Source organism: Sinohyriopsis cumingii, chromosome 14 (assembly GCF_028554795.1).
Source record: "Sinohyriopsis cumingii isolate HCF-2022 chromosome 14, ASM2855479v2, whole genome shotgun sequence".
NCBI lineage: Eukaryota > Metazoa > Mollusca > Bivalvia > Unionida > Unionidae > Sinohyriopsis > Sinohyriopsis cumingii.
In genome coordinates, this window is record NC_142974.1 from 108,932,596 (window position 1) to 108,947,222 (window position 14,627).

At 36.0% G+C, this 14,627-nt stretch overlaps 1 protein-coding gene across 2 annotated transcripts in view; it reads right to left on the bottom strand.

The window, feature by feature from the left end:
- Positions 1–14,627, bottom strand: part of LOC149784588 (uncharacterized) — a 115,461-nt gene that overhangs the window by 88,612 nt on the left and 12,222 nt on the right. For both annotated transcript variants that reach the window (XR_016413898.1, XM_089932653.1), the window contains exons 3-4: positions 5,541–6,089; positions 4,596–4,702 (exon numbers count right to left, since the gene is read on the bottom strand). Coding sequence is in view for 1 of the 2 variants with exons in the window: in XM_089932653.1 (XP_089788779.1) it covers positions 4,596–4,702; positions 5,541–6,089 (656 nt within the window). In the remaining variant the exon portion in view is untranslated. The remainder of the gene's footprint in view (positions 1–4,595; positions 4,703–5,540; positions 6,090–14,627) is intronic.

The following is a 14,627-nucleotide window of genomic DNA, read 5'->3' on the forward strand; positions in this document are numbered from 1 at the left end:
AGAAGAAAGCAGTGTTCGACTGCCAAACTGTGGCTTTCGTAACAGCGTCTAATGATGAATGTGTCCTACATGTATATGAGGTAGTAATGGTAGAAATATCAGTAAAGGACTCATATGCCCAACTGATTATATCCCACCTTGAAAAAATGCACGTTGAAATATCAGATAGGGGCAGATCTGTGCTCTTGATCATCGTCCATCTAGAAAAAGGGGATGCTGAAATATCAGGAGAGCCATTATGGGAAGGAAAAAATGCTTTAAACCTTCCTTTTCAATTCTACATTCAGAAGTGGCTAAATTGAACATCAAATCCGTAACTAAGAATTAAGCTCAATGATTAGACTGAGGATCGCTGTTGGTAATGTTAAGCAAAACAAAAGAAGTTGGTCTCTTGCTATAATGCCAGGTTGGCAAAGAGAATTTATTGTTTGGGTTTAATGCAATTTTTCAGTGCAAGATAAGCTATACATGGTGGCCAGTATAACTGGTTGAAGAAGCACCTAGGAAAATTCCAGCAATAACCACAGTCCCACGTGATGCCACTGGTAAGCTTTTCAAATACCCACATAGGCTCAGCCGATGAATTGAACCCAAGTCGTGAGATGTCAGTGACTGGTAAAGGTGAGCACTTTAGGCCACTTGGTGGTGAGGTAGAGGCCCTGGCAAATGGAGAGAAATAGATACGTAACTGCTGTTGAAAGGTAAACAGCCTTTTATATAGACATGATATAAGCTTACATCTACATACTGCAGATCCTAAGGAGAGCTGAAAAGTATTCTTAAGGGCAAGATTCTCACAGGAAACGTCACCCAAAGGTTCAAAGGTGGGACTTTATAAATATAACACATTATGAAAGAGTTGATCCACCAATAAGTCTCTGAAGCTCATAAACCCTAGGAAACATCCTGAGATGGTCCATCAACAGCCGAGACCAGCTTCAGGGTGGAGGCATCCACTGCTCAGGCTGTCTAATTTAAGACTGGATATGAATAAAAATGTAGTTTGTTGTTAAGTCTTGTCATGGAGAAAATCCATTAATCTCTCTCACTTTGTGAATGAAGCGTTTGGTACAGATTGGTGCAGTGACCATTCCATTAGGACTAAATTATCTCTCCTAAATCGACTCTCTGCAGAAAATATTCTTCTTGTCAAGAAAATGACAGGCTGTGTATAATCTCTTCTACCTATGCTCAGCAAAGGAGGCTACAAATCTCCACACAAAAAGAAGGTGCATGTGCATCTCCTATTCACATGAAATGTATGACATTTGTGTTGTTGGAAAATACCATCACAAAGTAATTACTTATATGAAATGCTTATGTAAAGGTATATTCTTGCCAAGAACACAAAAGCTGAAGAACTATTTATTCTGGCTCCAAGTTATCACCACACCCAGTAGACCAGCAAATAGGCCTCATCTTTTTTTGACAGAAAAATAAGCTGAGAACTACTGTATGATCTACACATCCATAAGCAGATGTATGAACATACAGACTAGCACAGGGTTCATGGGTGTGAAATGGAGATATGTTCCTGCTTTTCACCACCAGTTCAAGTGATGCAGGAATTCTGATCCTAAAGAAATCTGATCTTGCAAGTGATTTCCTTACGTAATTTTTAGTTATCCATTGGATCAATCTGAGAGGTTAAAGTACAGTTTCCCCTGAAGAATTTGGCAGACTTGTCTTATAACAGATGTACAAAGACAAGTCTTCCATAGTCTTCAGGGTTCTATAACAGATGTACACATATGAGTCAACAATAAATTGTTGGATTTCAGCACCCCCTAAAAGGGCCATCATAACTCCATTTATTCTGTCATCCACACCTCTACAAAACCTGCAAAGAAAATTATACAATTTATCTAGCTTTGGAGTCTGTCCTAGCCACAGAACTGCCAACTCTCCAGACATGCAATTAATGAAAAGCGGGATACAAATTAGTGAATTTTAAACACAATTAGTGAAAAATTATATTATTACACTAGCTCCATCCACTCTGATGGTCAGTACTATATTACTTGAAAATACCAAAATTAAACTAAAATATATTTACACTGAATACATGTGCAAAGTTATTTGCAACCAAAGTCACTGATATACACAAACTTCACGCCATTTGTCATGATATGATGCTGTGGCAGACTTGACCGTCCTGAATTAGGCTGCGGTAAATTTGTTTTCAAAACAGTTCAGGCTTCTTTCTTGTTGTTTAATCTTGGCGACTAAAGATAACGTTGTTACAACTTTTCAGCATCAAAGAAGGCACTAAAGTTTGTATTATTGTTCCTTACAATAGGAAATAATCTTTCACTGTCACTGTTGCAGATCTCCAAATGAGAAAGGCAGGTTATGTTCAACAAAGAAAGCTCATAAACAATGCTTCAGCATTGGTAGCTTGCAGGACTTGAGTATGTGGCTTAAAGTACTCCAGAGCTGAAATCTACTGGGGTTTAGAGCTTAAATCTACTGGGGTTGCTATAGCAGTGTGCTTTATCACATTGTTCTGCCACATGCCCACAGGTGCTCATATCGTTGCTTATAATTTATATACCATACATGGACCATATAACAATATTACTATATTGTATTTGACAGGTAAATTGTAAGCAACAGTACAAGTCCTTGTACACATTACCAATTCTAAAACTCATGGCACACTACTGTGCAAAAGCACAATGTACATCGATGTTTGATGGCTGAATGCAAGGCCAATTTTTAGTTTACTCAGATCTATACTTCACTTTTTGTGGGATACAAATCTTTTTACTTGGAAATGAAAACACGTTAACTGTTGGGTAGCTTAATTATGAAATGGTACTAAACAATAAAATGGTCAAAGTTCAGTGGCGTCAATACATGCGAGGAAACCTGTGAACTCAACCATATTACGATACATCCTAATCTTTCAATATCTTAAAATTTCCAGCACTCGAGAAAGCTGTCTTCATTTAGTGTTTGTTTAAAAGAAGTTACAGTTGCTACAAGTATGCACATATGCTATTTTAAACAAAATAAGTTGGGCCCCGGTCTTCTTCACGAGTATTTTTAAAACTTCTGTACTAAATATAACTTTATACTTTACAATGCTTGCTACAGGGAAAACTGTAACAAATGAACATAGCTCTCCTAACATCGCAACTAGCAATTCAAGACCGTTATGGGTACAAATGACCACTGCTGCTATTTTGACAATCACTTAAGGTAATGAAATTTATTTTATTCCTGATTTAAGGTGATTGAGAATTCTGGAATTTCTTATTTTTCTGCATGCAGCGTGAATTCCTGAATCACTATCAAGAGTCATGAAATTCTCACCAAATTCGTGAGTGTTGGCAGGTCTGCAGTCAAGTTACAACGGATCATCAGTAGGTCAGATTTGGTATACAGGACAAACTACTAGAGGATGCAGATCAACAAGATACCAAGATTCTTAAGATAGCCACTGTTGAAGCCATAATGGATGTCTATACAGCACAATTTTCATTTCTGACCAACTAGAAATCACAAGTGATTTAGAAAAACTCCCTGCTGAAAACACCATTCCATTAAGAAGAGCAAAAATTAAATTTTTAAATAAATTCTGCTTTTCTGAGAACACTTAACTGTCACATTAATGCTAGGGATATAAATATGCTACATTCTAAATCCATTCCTACAAAAAGATCACATTTTTTCTCTTCTGTCTTACAGAAAAAAAGTCAATACCTCTTGGCAATTACATCCACTTGCCACCTCCAAGTGTAACTATTTTTTAACCTGAATGATATACTAATGAGGATGCTTGCATAGCTCAGTGGTTGGGAAGATTTTTAAGTAATGAGGGTAAGTATTCTCAGAGAAACATAATTTACTTTAAAAAATGCTTTCTCTTTCAAATATTCTCCCTGATTACATTACATTTGGGAGGATGATTAATAGAAGGAGGAAATGCTGAGCATCTGACCTCTACTTCAAGTATCTTTCCACACAATGGTGACTGAATTCCCCATGCGATTGATAATCCCTTGCCCTAATTTTACAACAACACAGCTGAGGGTCATATGACATGTGACTCCTATATCCAGTTAAGATGATGATTATTGAAACAACAACAAGATGTCCAAGATGGCTGCCATAGCAGTCATACTGGATGACAGAACAGTACCATTTCAGTTAGGACCAATTAAACATCATAAAAATAATTTTGGTGAAAATTCTCTGTTTATGTGACATTCCATTCAGAAGATTTGTAATAATAACACTTAAAACATAGCTACAGTGCTAGCCATACTGAACAGCAGAGATCATTTAGTTGCAACATCATGTCGATATGAACATCATATCAGGAAAAATAGCAATGACAAGATTTAATGACAAGACTTACTGGATGTCTGAGCAGCATAATTTAATAAAAACTAGTCCATGGAATGAATGTGTATATAGTGTTTCACCAGATTCTTCCAAGTAGTTCAGGAACAGTAATGATAAACTTACTAACAGATGGACATTGGACAACAGACTATCCCATAAGCTATTCTGGTCAACAGCAAGCAGAGCTGAAGATACCTAAATGAAAAACTTGAAACACTGACATTACTGTCCTTAATTTGTACCTGTGAAATTTTATCCACATGTGTTCCCACCAAAATCACAGGGGGGCTGCCGGCTTCTGGAGATGATGCACATGAATGTATCGAGTTTAGCCAAACCTCAATTAGCTCTGAAAATAAATCATACACGAGAGTAGTGTGAATGGCACATTATATGTCTGCCCCACTGCATATAGCTGTTTATGTAAGTAAATAAAATAGCTGTGCAAAACCCATTTTCTTCTTTTAGTAACAGCCACCTTACGTTTGATCATTTAAATCCTAATAATGAAATAGGGTTTCTTCTTATCCTAATCGCAAGCAATCTACAAAGATTGGTCCAAGTCTGCATTGCAGAATGAACGCTGTTCAGAAACCATTTTTTCTTCATTGTCTCAATGACTGCAAACTTAGACTTTTTGATTCCCGAATCAAGAGGATTGTCCTTTATCCGAAATGTGAGCTATACACAAAGTTTGATTGAGATATGCAACACAGACCTGATGTCAACATTCACACATACATTAATATTTCTTTCTTGCCCATGACCTGCACGTCTAAGTTTTGATAATGAGATCATTCATTAGATGCATACAGATAGATGCAAAATGAAGCGACATTCCAAATGTAAAGACCCCAAAATAAAATCATACTGAATTAAAAGAAGAAGAAAAAAACTAAGATTAATCTTGGATGTGGAAAGACATACATGCATGCACCTGGATTCCAAGGTACATGAAATCTTTATGTGAATGTTCACTCAATTTTCAGGCAAGGCAAAGTGTTTCTAAATACAATGTTTTATTTCTATTTTATTTCTTCCTTCCTGGTCCAGTGTGGAATAAATCTGTGCTCTGACTGCATTAATGTAGAAAATAACTACGAATTGCATTTTTGTAGAAAGTAACTGTGAACAATGGGTCAATTTGTTTCATTTTGGCAGTGAAGTAGTAGCAGATCAGAACTTACCATGAACTTTGCACTTCATTATCCCTTCACTATCAAAATAACACTCATCAGCTACAAGATCAGTAACCTGTCCACTGACATCCGAAACCAAGAGGTATATGGCTCGTCTTGTCAGGAATGTCTGATGTGTCGTGTAGAATGCAAACTGGCCTGCAAAATCCCAAATTGTTAGAAGTGAGTTTTCGCCATTACCTTCTAATTTATTAACATTTTCTTTCAACAATTTTAACATGACTATAGTGTTTGTTTCAGACTGGGTGGGCCTCTTCTGAACTACAACTGAAGAGGATTCTTCTTGCTGAGGAACAGGGGATCCTTCTTGCTGACTAGTAGCAGTTGAAATATCTTGGCCAATGTCATGTTCAGAAGAACGGTAGTACAGTACTTCTGCATCGTGGTCTTCAACATCAACATGATTCTCTTCAAGACTCTCAGATCTGTCGCCTTCAGATGGGATTATGACTTGTTTATCAGCAACCTTGCCCTTCACTGACTGCTGCTCATTCAGAACTTTAGCAATTCGCTGCAGTCGATAATCCTGTCCTGAATCTGAAAACATAAGATGCAGGACATACAACTGAATTCTGATTTGTATTCACCGAGCATAATGGCAATGGAAATAATGTACATTAGTCTAAAATACAAAAGTAAGTGATTCTGATAATGGTGTGGAAACAAGAAGGCAGTAAGGCGTTTATTATTTATACAGATTGTGTTACTTCACATCACATTTTCCAATTTAAAGTCACTGGTATGGATGTGAAACACAGGGAATAACCGGTACTATTTTGTTTTATGTATCGCTAAAAACCATTATATGGTCAGGACCATCTAATTTGTGTAGACTGGGTCACTGGAACCACACATTTTTTATATGGCCTTTGACAAACTTTACTGTCTCATACATATACAGAATCACTACCACTTCATGAGGTGCTACATAAACTTAGCAAAATGCTATGGTCATTAATAGATGTATTAATAGGTGTTCTGTTCTGACAGTGATTATCACTAAACAAGTGAATGTTCTGAAGAATTTAATGCAATAGGTCAAAAGAAGAGGAATTTTAGTTTCCATCTGCATACCAAGGTCAAAATAAATTTATTATTTACTAGCGAGCGTCCGATAAGTCAGAACTGATGGGGAGGTTAACACAGCGTATAGTTTCAGTATGGACTACGGCCCAACAATGCTGGTATCCGCTGTTAGAAAGAAAAAAAGCGTAGACCTACTTGTTGGTCTAAATCTGCCTATGTAGACACCTGGCTTGGGTACTGTATGCAGACCTGCCAACCTGAATTAGATCCTTTCATTAAGCATTCTATATTTTTTTCATAAGTATGACCAGTTTTCAATAAGTTGTAACAGAATAATATATACTGCTATTGTCGAGATGGATTTTAAAAATTAGGTATTCCAAAATGATGCGCCGTTTAAAGCATCTGAGGTACTACTATTAAGTCAGTTTGGTTCTCTGACTACTTTCAAAACAGCTAACATGAAAACCAGGATCAAAAAACATGGACAAGCCAAATATCCAGATTTTACTGCAACAATCATATTTCCATAGTTTTTCATTTTGTTATATAAGTCTGTATTGTAAGGGTCATTTTTGTAAGACTTACTGCAAAATCGTAATGGTTGGCAGGTCTATGTATGTTGTGATACACACAGATAGCCATGCTACCAGATTAGCTGCAATCGATCAACATCCAAAGGCAGGAACAAGAACGGCTACAATTTACCAAATGAATGAGGTTTTGTTTGTTTGTTTTATACAAAATGTACCCCAAACATAGTTTTGCTGAAACTTCAAAGAAAACTGATTATCTTTGAAGCACTAAGCAAATAGAACAAAAAAATCAATGAATGTTCTACAATTATTTATGTTACTGCCAGAACAACAACCATAATTAGTTTGGTGTCCAAAAGTTTGCATTTAGCGGTGAAACAATAACACATGCACAATTCATCAAAGCATGCCTGAACTGGACATGGACAGATTAACCGTTGCAAAAAGTAGGACAAATTTTAGATTTGGAGTAAACTGGGGCTAGGATACAAAAATAATGGGTGCTATTTCATTCAATGAAAACGTGCAATGGCTCTGGACATAACTGTAGTAACTGTAAAATCAGCCTACGGCATGTCAACCATTCCCTCCTGTTCATTGCTGAATATGTATGTATGTATGTATGTATGTATGTATGTATGTATGTATGTATGTATGTATGTATGTATGTATGTATGTATACATGTATGTATGTCTGTATGTATGTATCAATGTATGTATGTATGTATGTATGTATGTATGCATGCAAGCATGCAAGCATGTATGTATGTATGTATATACACACACATGCAATAACTTTTGGGGCCTCACGTGGCCGAGTGGTCTAAAGCGCTCTCCATTATGGATCACTGCCATCTCATCTTTGTCTGTGCCGGTTCGATTCTCAGATTCAGCCAATGTAGGCATGTGAGAAAGCTTGTCAGTAGCTTCTCGTGGGTCGGTGGTTCTTTCCGGGGTTTTCCCGGGTTCTTCCTCCACCATTAATACTGGCCGCCATCTATAGCCTATTGTATTCTGAACAATGGCGTTAAACTCCACAACAACAACAACAGCATGAGCCTTTGTGTGGAATTTCGATGTTATCCATTCTTATCACATGGAAAACTTTACCCGTGCATTTTATGATGCTTGCTAATTTAGGTAGGAACATCAGTCTTGATTAACCTGTCTGCCTCCGGCATATTTTCCTACATAGCATACCTCTCCAGAACAAGCCGTGAATGTGATGAACATTTGCTGGACTACTAAATACACTTCATCGGCCTATATGCAAATTCGATATGACCTGGGCAGAACCAAGAGGTCGCTGATGACATGCTTAGGTGGGCATAAATGAGTCCAGATATAGATATTTTTGAGATTATCTTTGATGTTTAAGGCAGAGGAAAAGGGAACCAATTGTGACTTGATTGGATTAACTTTTAAATCAAAGTCCATTAGGATTACAGAACAAGACCATGACATTTTTCAGCTTCAAACTGATTAGTACATTGGCTAATTCTGAATGAAAAATATATTATGAAAAAAATGAGTTTTGTTGCTTTATAAAATTGGGTTCAAAAGAACTATAAAAAAATTCACTACTACATTGAACTTGGTTTTGATTAACACTTGTCAGATTGCACAAAAATGCTATGTAGGTTCTTGATGAGGAAACAGGCTTGCTAAAGGCAAACCTGCTTCAGACATGTCAAACGTTTATCCTATAGCCAACTCGGTGCACAGGAGAGACAAGTTCTTTCAACTTATGTTTGATAGAGCAGGGACAATTTCTCTGATTCCTATGGACAGTACAGGAGTTCCTTCCAGAGAAATTGGCATTGTATGGTATATTTTAACCTGTGTACATGTGTTACTGACCAAATATAAAATAAGAATACAATTTGGTACAATATATCCATGTACAATGAAGCAACAATCCTTGCAAACTATCTTATTATCAGCGGTTACAGCAGGTCCTTTTTCTGTTGACTACAGAGATGACAGCGAGCCATTATGTTCATTGATCTTGCATATTAAACAGGTGTAATCAAACAAATCTAACTTTATCTATTGTTATGTTTATTTAATTTAATTGTTTGTCTGTTAGTTTTAAATTTCTTTTTTTATTCCATTAAATACTATTGTAATGTTAATGTAACATTGTTTACTGGACTTGACCTTGTCCAAAACTGAGTTCAGTTCTGTTTGACCTGACTGACCTTTTGTTTTCATTTCATTCTAGTAAACAACATTTTTATGTATCTTTCTCAGAGTAAGAATTATTGAGTCAAGGTCATACCTGGACTATGTGATATTTTATCATGTACCAGTTGGTAACAAGCTTCTATTGTTTCCAGAAGAATGAACTTTTGACCTTCATCAGGGTTTCTGCCTTGCGTCTTAATTAGTCATATCACTGACGTTTTGAAAAAGGCTTGTCAGTTGGGCTTAAAACACTTGACATGTCCAAGTTGTATTATGTTGTGTACAGTTTGGTCGGAATTTTGTTTTCTTCAAATTATTGAATTCAAGTGATTATTTTCTCTGGAAATATAAAAGTACTCTGACAAATTTCTTGGATAAAGACATTCATTGGAATTTATACTGAATTCAAATCTGGAATAATATTTATGTGATTCGACAAGAGCCTCTTGACACATCAGCTCTTTCCTGACAATAACAGATGTCACTGCCTTCAAATGTTGATCTCATCGGGACCTGAACTCAGTTTCATTCAGGAATTTGTATTACTAGAACTTGTGTTTTTAAATCTTGGATTATTTTTGGATTTAATTGGTAAACCGTAATTTTGTTCTCTCATTTTTTCACTTTGTATTCTAGGGAAATACATTATATGTTAAATTTTACAGGGCTTGTTGTCTTCACTCTTTTCTGATACTTATTTTAAGACTCATTACAGTATGCATAAAAAGTTGTATGCCTGTGTTAAACAGCGGTACCAAGTTTATTATGCTACCTAAAGTGTAGCTGGAAATATCAGCATTAATTCTTAGAAAGGTGATATGAGAAGGGAAAATGTGTTCTTCCTTGGAGTATTATATATTTATTTTATGATTTATAGACAACTTGTAAACAAGCATGCTATCCCCTGTGGTTTAAAAAAAAATCTTTTATCACTATTTTGTCTTTTTGCTCTACATTATGTCTTGCTTTGTGCACTGGAAGACTAGTTCTTGTATCCCTATCTATGTTACGCTCTTTGAATAGTATTACTGTCTTTTCCTTTGGTTTCACTTCACAATCGATGGAGCTAATTTCGACCATAAATGATGTAGCCTTTCTGAATATCTTGTCAACTTCAGTAAAGGTTGGCTTGATATGTATCAATCAGCCAATTCAAATTATATTAAAATGAAATTATAGGCAAAATCAGCAGACAACTAAATCCTGATGGAGGAGAGCAATGACAAACAGAACACGTTTTGGTTTACATGGGTACAGTCATACTGAAATACAAACTACTAGTTTTATCTAGGCATCCCCCAACAAGACAGTAGTAACTGCTGCTCATTTCCTCAAATCAACTAAATTTTCATCAAGTAGTCTTAATTTATATGGTACATTTATGATATTAATATAGGATTGATCAATATACCCTGCACATAACTAATTTTATCATTTTCTGAATAATTCACTGATGTCATGAATCAACACCTCAGCCTCAGAATCAAGAATATATCAGATAGATACATTGAGACGCATGTCTCTCGTGTCACCATTAGAAGTTAATATTGCTGGTGCTTACATATAAATCATGTCCTTAAAAATGTACACTGAAATATTGGTTACTAAGCGTAGTCTCCCTTATTATATATATATATATATATATATATATATATATAGATCAGCAGAAAGTTAATTTAATCCTGGAATTTTCATAGATTATTTAAATATTTGTTATTGTTTTAACATTATTTCTAATGCATTATTGTTTGTATTATGCTGAGAAAATGGGAGCTAATTGTCTTTCCCAGGGACACTATAAGGTCATCGACCTGGGTTTGCCTGGATGGGTACTGAACTCATATCTTTTCCATTACGAATCAGACACTCTACAAACTGAGCATGTGCTGCTCAGATGAACAAATTAAGTGAACATATTTTCATGTAAAAGTCTGACCCATTTCCATCGCGAGCAAATCACATGATTTATGTTCCTGCTTCATTTGTATTGTGATAATATAGGGTAATAATATTCTGTTGCTACAAATGATCTGACAGTTACGGGTCACATAAGGCTAACTCCAGGCTCCACAGTCAGTTGCAACCCTATATGCCATTTGGTAACATTAGTTTCCATGTGTTTCTCTATTTTAGTCAGTTGTAATCTAGCCATTAAAGTAGTTAGACCAAACCTTTGTTTTGTTTTATTCAGCCAAACATGGTATCAGAAATGAAAAGTATGGAGTTTGTTGGATTTTTACCATTAAGAAGTATACCTCCATAAAAATACTAAAATCTGGATGCACAAGTTTTTTGTGTTAATTGTGACATCATGGATAACCTCAATCAGCCACCTAAAATGGACTTTAATTCACACCATCTGGACGAAACGTGGACGAGATGGAAGCAGACTATGCAGTTTCACTTAGGTTTTGTGCTTGCAGATAAAAAAGACAAAGAAAAATTCAGAGCTTTGCTATACATCATTGGTCAGGATGGTAGGGACATTTACAACACAATTACATTTGAGGCCAATGAAACGGTAAGAACTGATCCATTTATCACGAAGTTTGAGGACTGTTGCACTCCTAAGCAGAATATTACAACAGAGAAGTACATATTGAATACCCATATGAATCCAACAAAAGAATGAAGCCATTTAAAAATTTGTAACTAAACTTACAGTGATTGCAAAGAACTGCACATTTAAAAACATACAGGATGAAATGATTCAAGATATAATTCTCTGTGGGACTTATTCTGAAAAATTAAAATGAAGACTTTTTACAAGAAGATCAGCGGACACTACAAAATAAGTGGCTGTCTGTAGACCAGAAAAGCATCCAAAAAGCAAATTACAAAGATGCGAAATGACGCAGCTGAATCAGAAGTTCATGGTGTGAAAAAGAGGAAAAAAGAAACAAAAATAGCACAAGCAAAGAAAGCGGAATTGACAAACACAAAATCAGACTCAGATTATTCAACTGTGCCAAATGTAGCAAATTACACGCAAAAGGTAGGTGCCCAGCCTATGGAGAAAAACAAATTGCTACAGGTGAAGGAAACAGCATCCATTTCTGAAAGCTGCAGGACAAAACGGGTTCATGATATGTAAGAATACTCAAAGGGGTTGTCCATTAATGACGTCTGCAAAGATGGGGGATGGGGGTTGCTCAAATGTGGACAACTGCAGACAAGGGGGAAGGGGATGTAAAGGACCTTGCGGACGTCTGCAACCTAGTATTTTTTGTTATGATATTCTGTGTTGAACAGCTGCTTTAGGCCTACTGCATGTATTCCTGTATGTTTTGTGGACGTCTTTAATGGGTGATCACAAAGTATATATTATTTGTTAATTTCAATTTGCATGAATCACGCTATCAAATGAGAGTTTATTCAACTTTCTACAATTTAATATATAGCCGTAAGGATGGCTGGGGCTAAGGTTTTCTACAAAATAGATGCCAATCATGGTTACTGGAAAATGCCCATAGATGAGAAAAGCCAGTTATTAACAAAATTTAACATTCCAGTTGGTGCATACTGCTACCTGAGTGAGAATGCTTTTTGATGTTAAATCTGCTCACGAAGTGTTCCAGAAACACATGGCATGGTCTTGTGGGGATCTGTCTAGGGTAGAAACTGATATAGATGACATAATTATTTGGGGAAATCCAAAGGATGAACATGATACAACAGTGAAACAATGTTGTAAAGAGATACCAGGAAATAAATCTGACATTTAATTTGGAAATATGCTAATCTGGAATAATATAAATATGTTATGTAGGACGTATATTAACATCATCAGTTATTAAACCAGACCCATAAAAAGTGAAAGCATTCACAGAAATGCCCGCTCCAATGGACAGAAAAGCAACTGCAAGATTACTGGGTACAGTCAACTAGCTATCGAAATTTATCCCAAATATGTCTACAGCAACAGAATCAATTAGAGCACCTTTGAAAAGTGACAACAAATTTGTTAGGGAAAGTGCACAGAAAGATGCTTTTCAAGAGATCAAACAGATCCTAAGCAAAGAACCTGTGTTGAAATTTTTTGATGTCAAGAAGCATGTTGTTGTTAGTTGTGATGCAGTGTTAATGCAGTCAAGCACACCCGTAGCATTTGGATCGAGGTCTTTAACAGATGCATAAATAATGTATGCAAATATAAAAACAAAAAACTCTACCTGTGTTATTTGGTCTTGAAAGATTTAATCAATATACATAAGGTCATTAAGTACAAGTTGAATTGGATCGGAAACCTCTGGAATCAATCCTCAAGAAACCTCTATCTGACACACCACCTAGACTTCACAGAATGCTTTTAAGACCGCAGAAGGACAGTTTTGACTTAACGTATAGTCCAGGAAAAGAGTTAATTGTAGCAGATACATTGTCGAAAGCACACTGACAAGCGAACAAATCTGATATGAACATGGATAGTGAAACTGAGTGCTATGTGCATATCATCATGTGAAATGTACAGACTGCAGATACACAGTTAGAAGCAATAAAGAATGGATCTAAGCGTGATAATAAAATGACCAATTAACGAGAAATCGTTTAAAAGGGATGGCCACATGATAAACATCTCTTAGCCTTCGAAATCATACATTTCTGGAACTCAAGAGATGATCTTTAAGAAATGGAGGGATAAGTTTTAAAAGAGAGAACATTATAATACCAGATGCTCTTTAGATATAAATGCTAAAAGAGTTTCACAAAAATCATATAGGCGTTGAGAAGACAAAGCAAACAACAAGGGACATTATATATTGGCCTGGCATGAATTCACAAATTGCAGTCTGACACATTAAGATATTGTTCTACTGGCCAGGAATACAGAAGGTCAAACCAAAAGTACCATTGTTGTCTACACAGCTTACTGCTATATGGGAATGGTTGGAACAATAATTTACGTGGAATAATTACAGCTATAACTTAATGGTAGACTATAGCTTCAGATATTTTGAAGTTGCCAAGTTAGAAAATACATGAGCAAGCACTGTAATCACACGCACGTCAGATTTTGCAAGACACGGAATGCACAAGAAGTAAGAAGTAATAATGGGCTACAGTTTCCCTCAAAAGGATATGGTAAGGTTGCAAAAACCTGGGGATTCAAACACACTACGTCAAGTCTCAAGTATCCACAGTCAAATGGTTTAGCTCAAAGGAATTCTTAATAAGGCAAAGAGAGATGGAAACGATCCATATTTATCGATATTGGAGTATCGAAATACACCAATTAAGGATATAGGATCTCAGCACAAAAGGTGATGAGCTGAACACTTCAATCGACTTTAGCTACAATCAACATACATGTACAGCTAAGCCAACA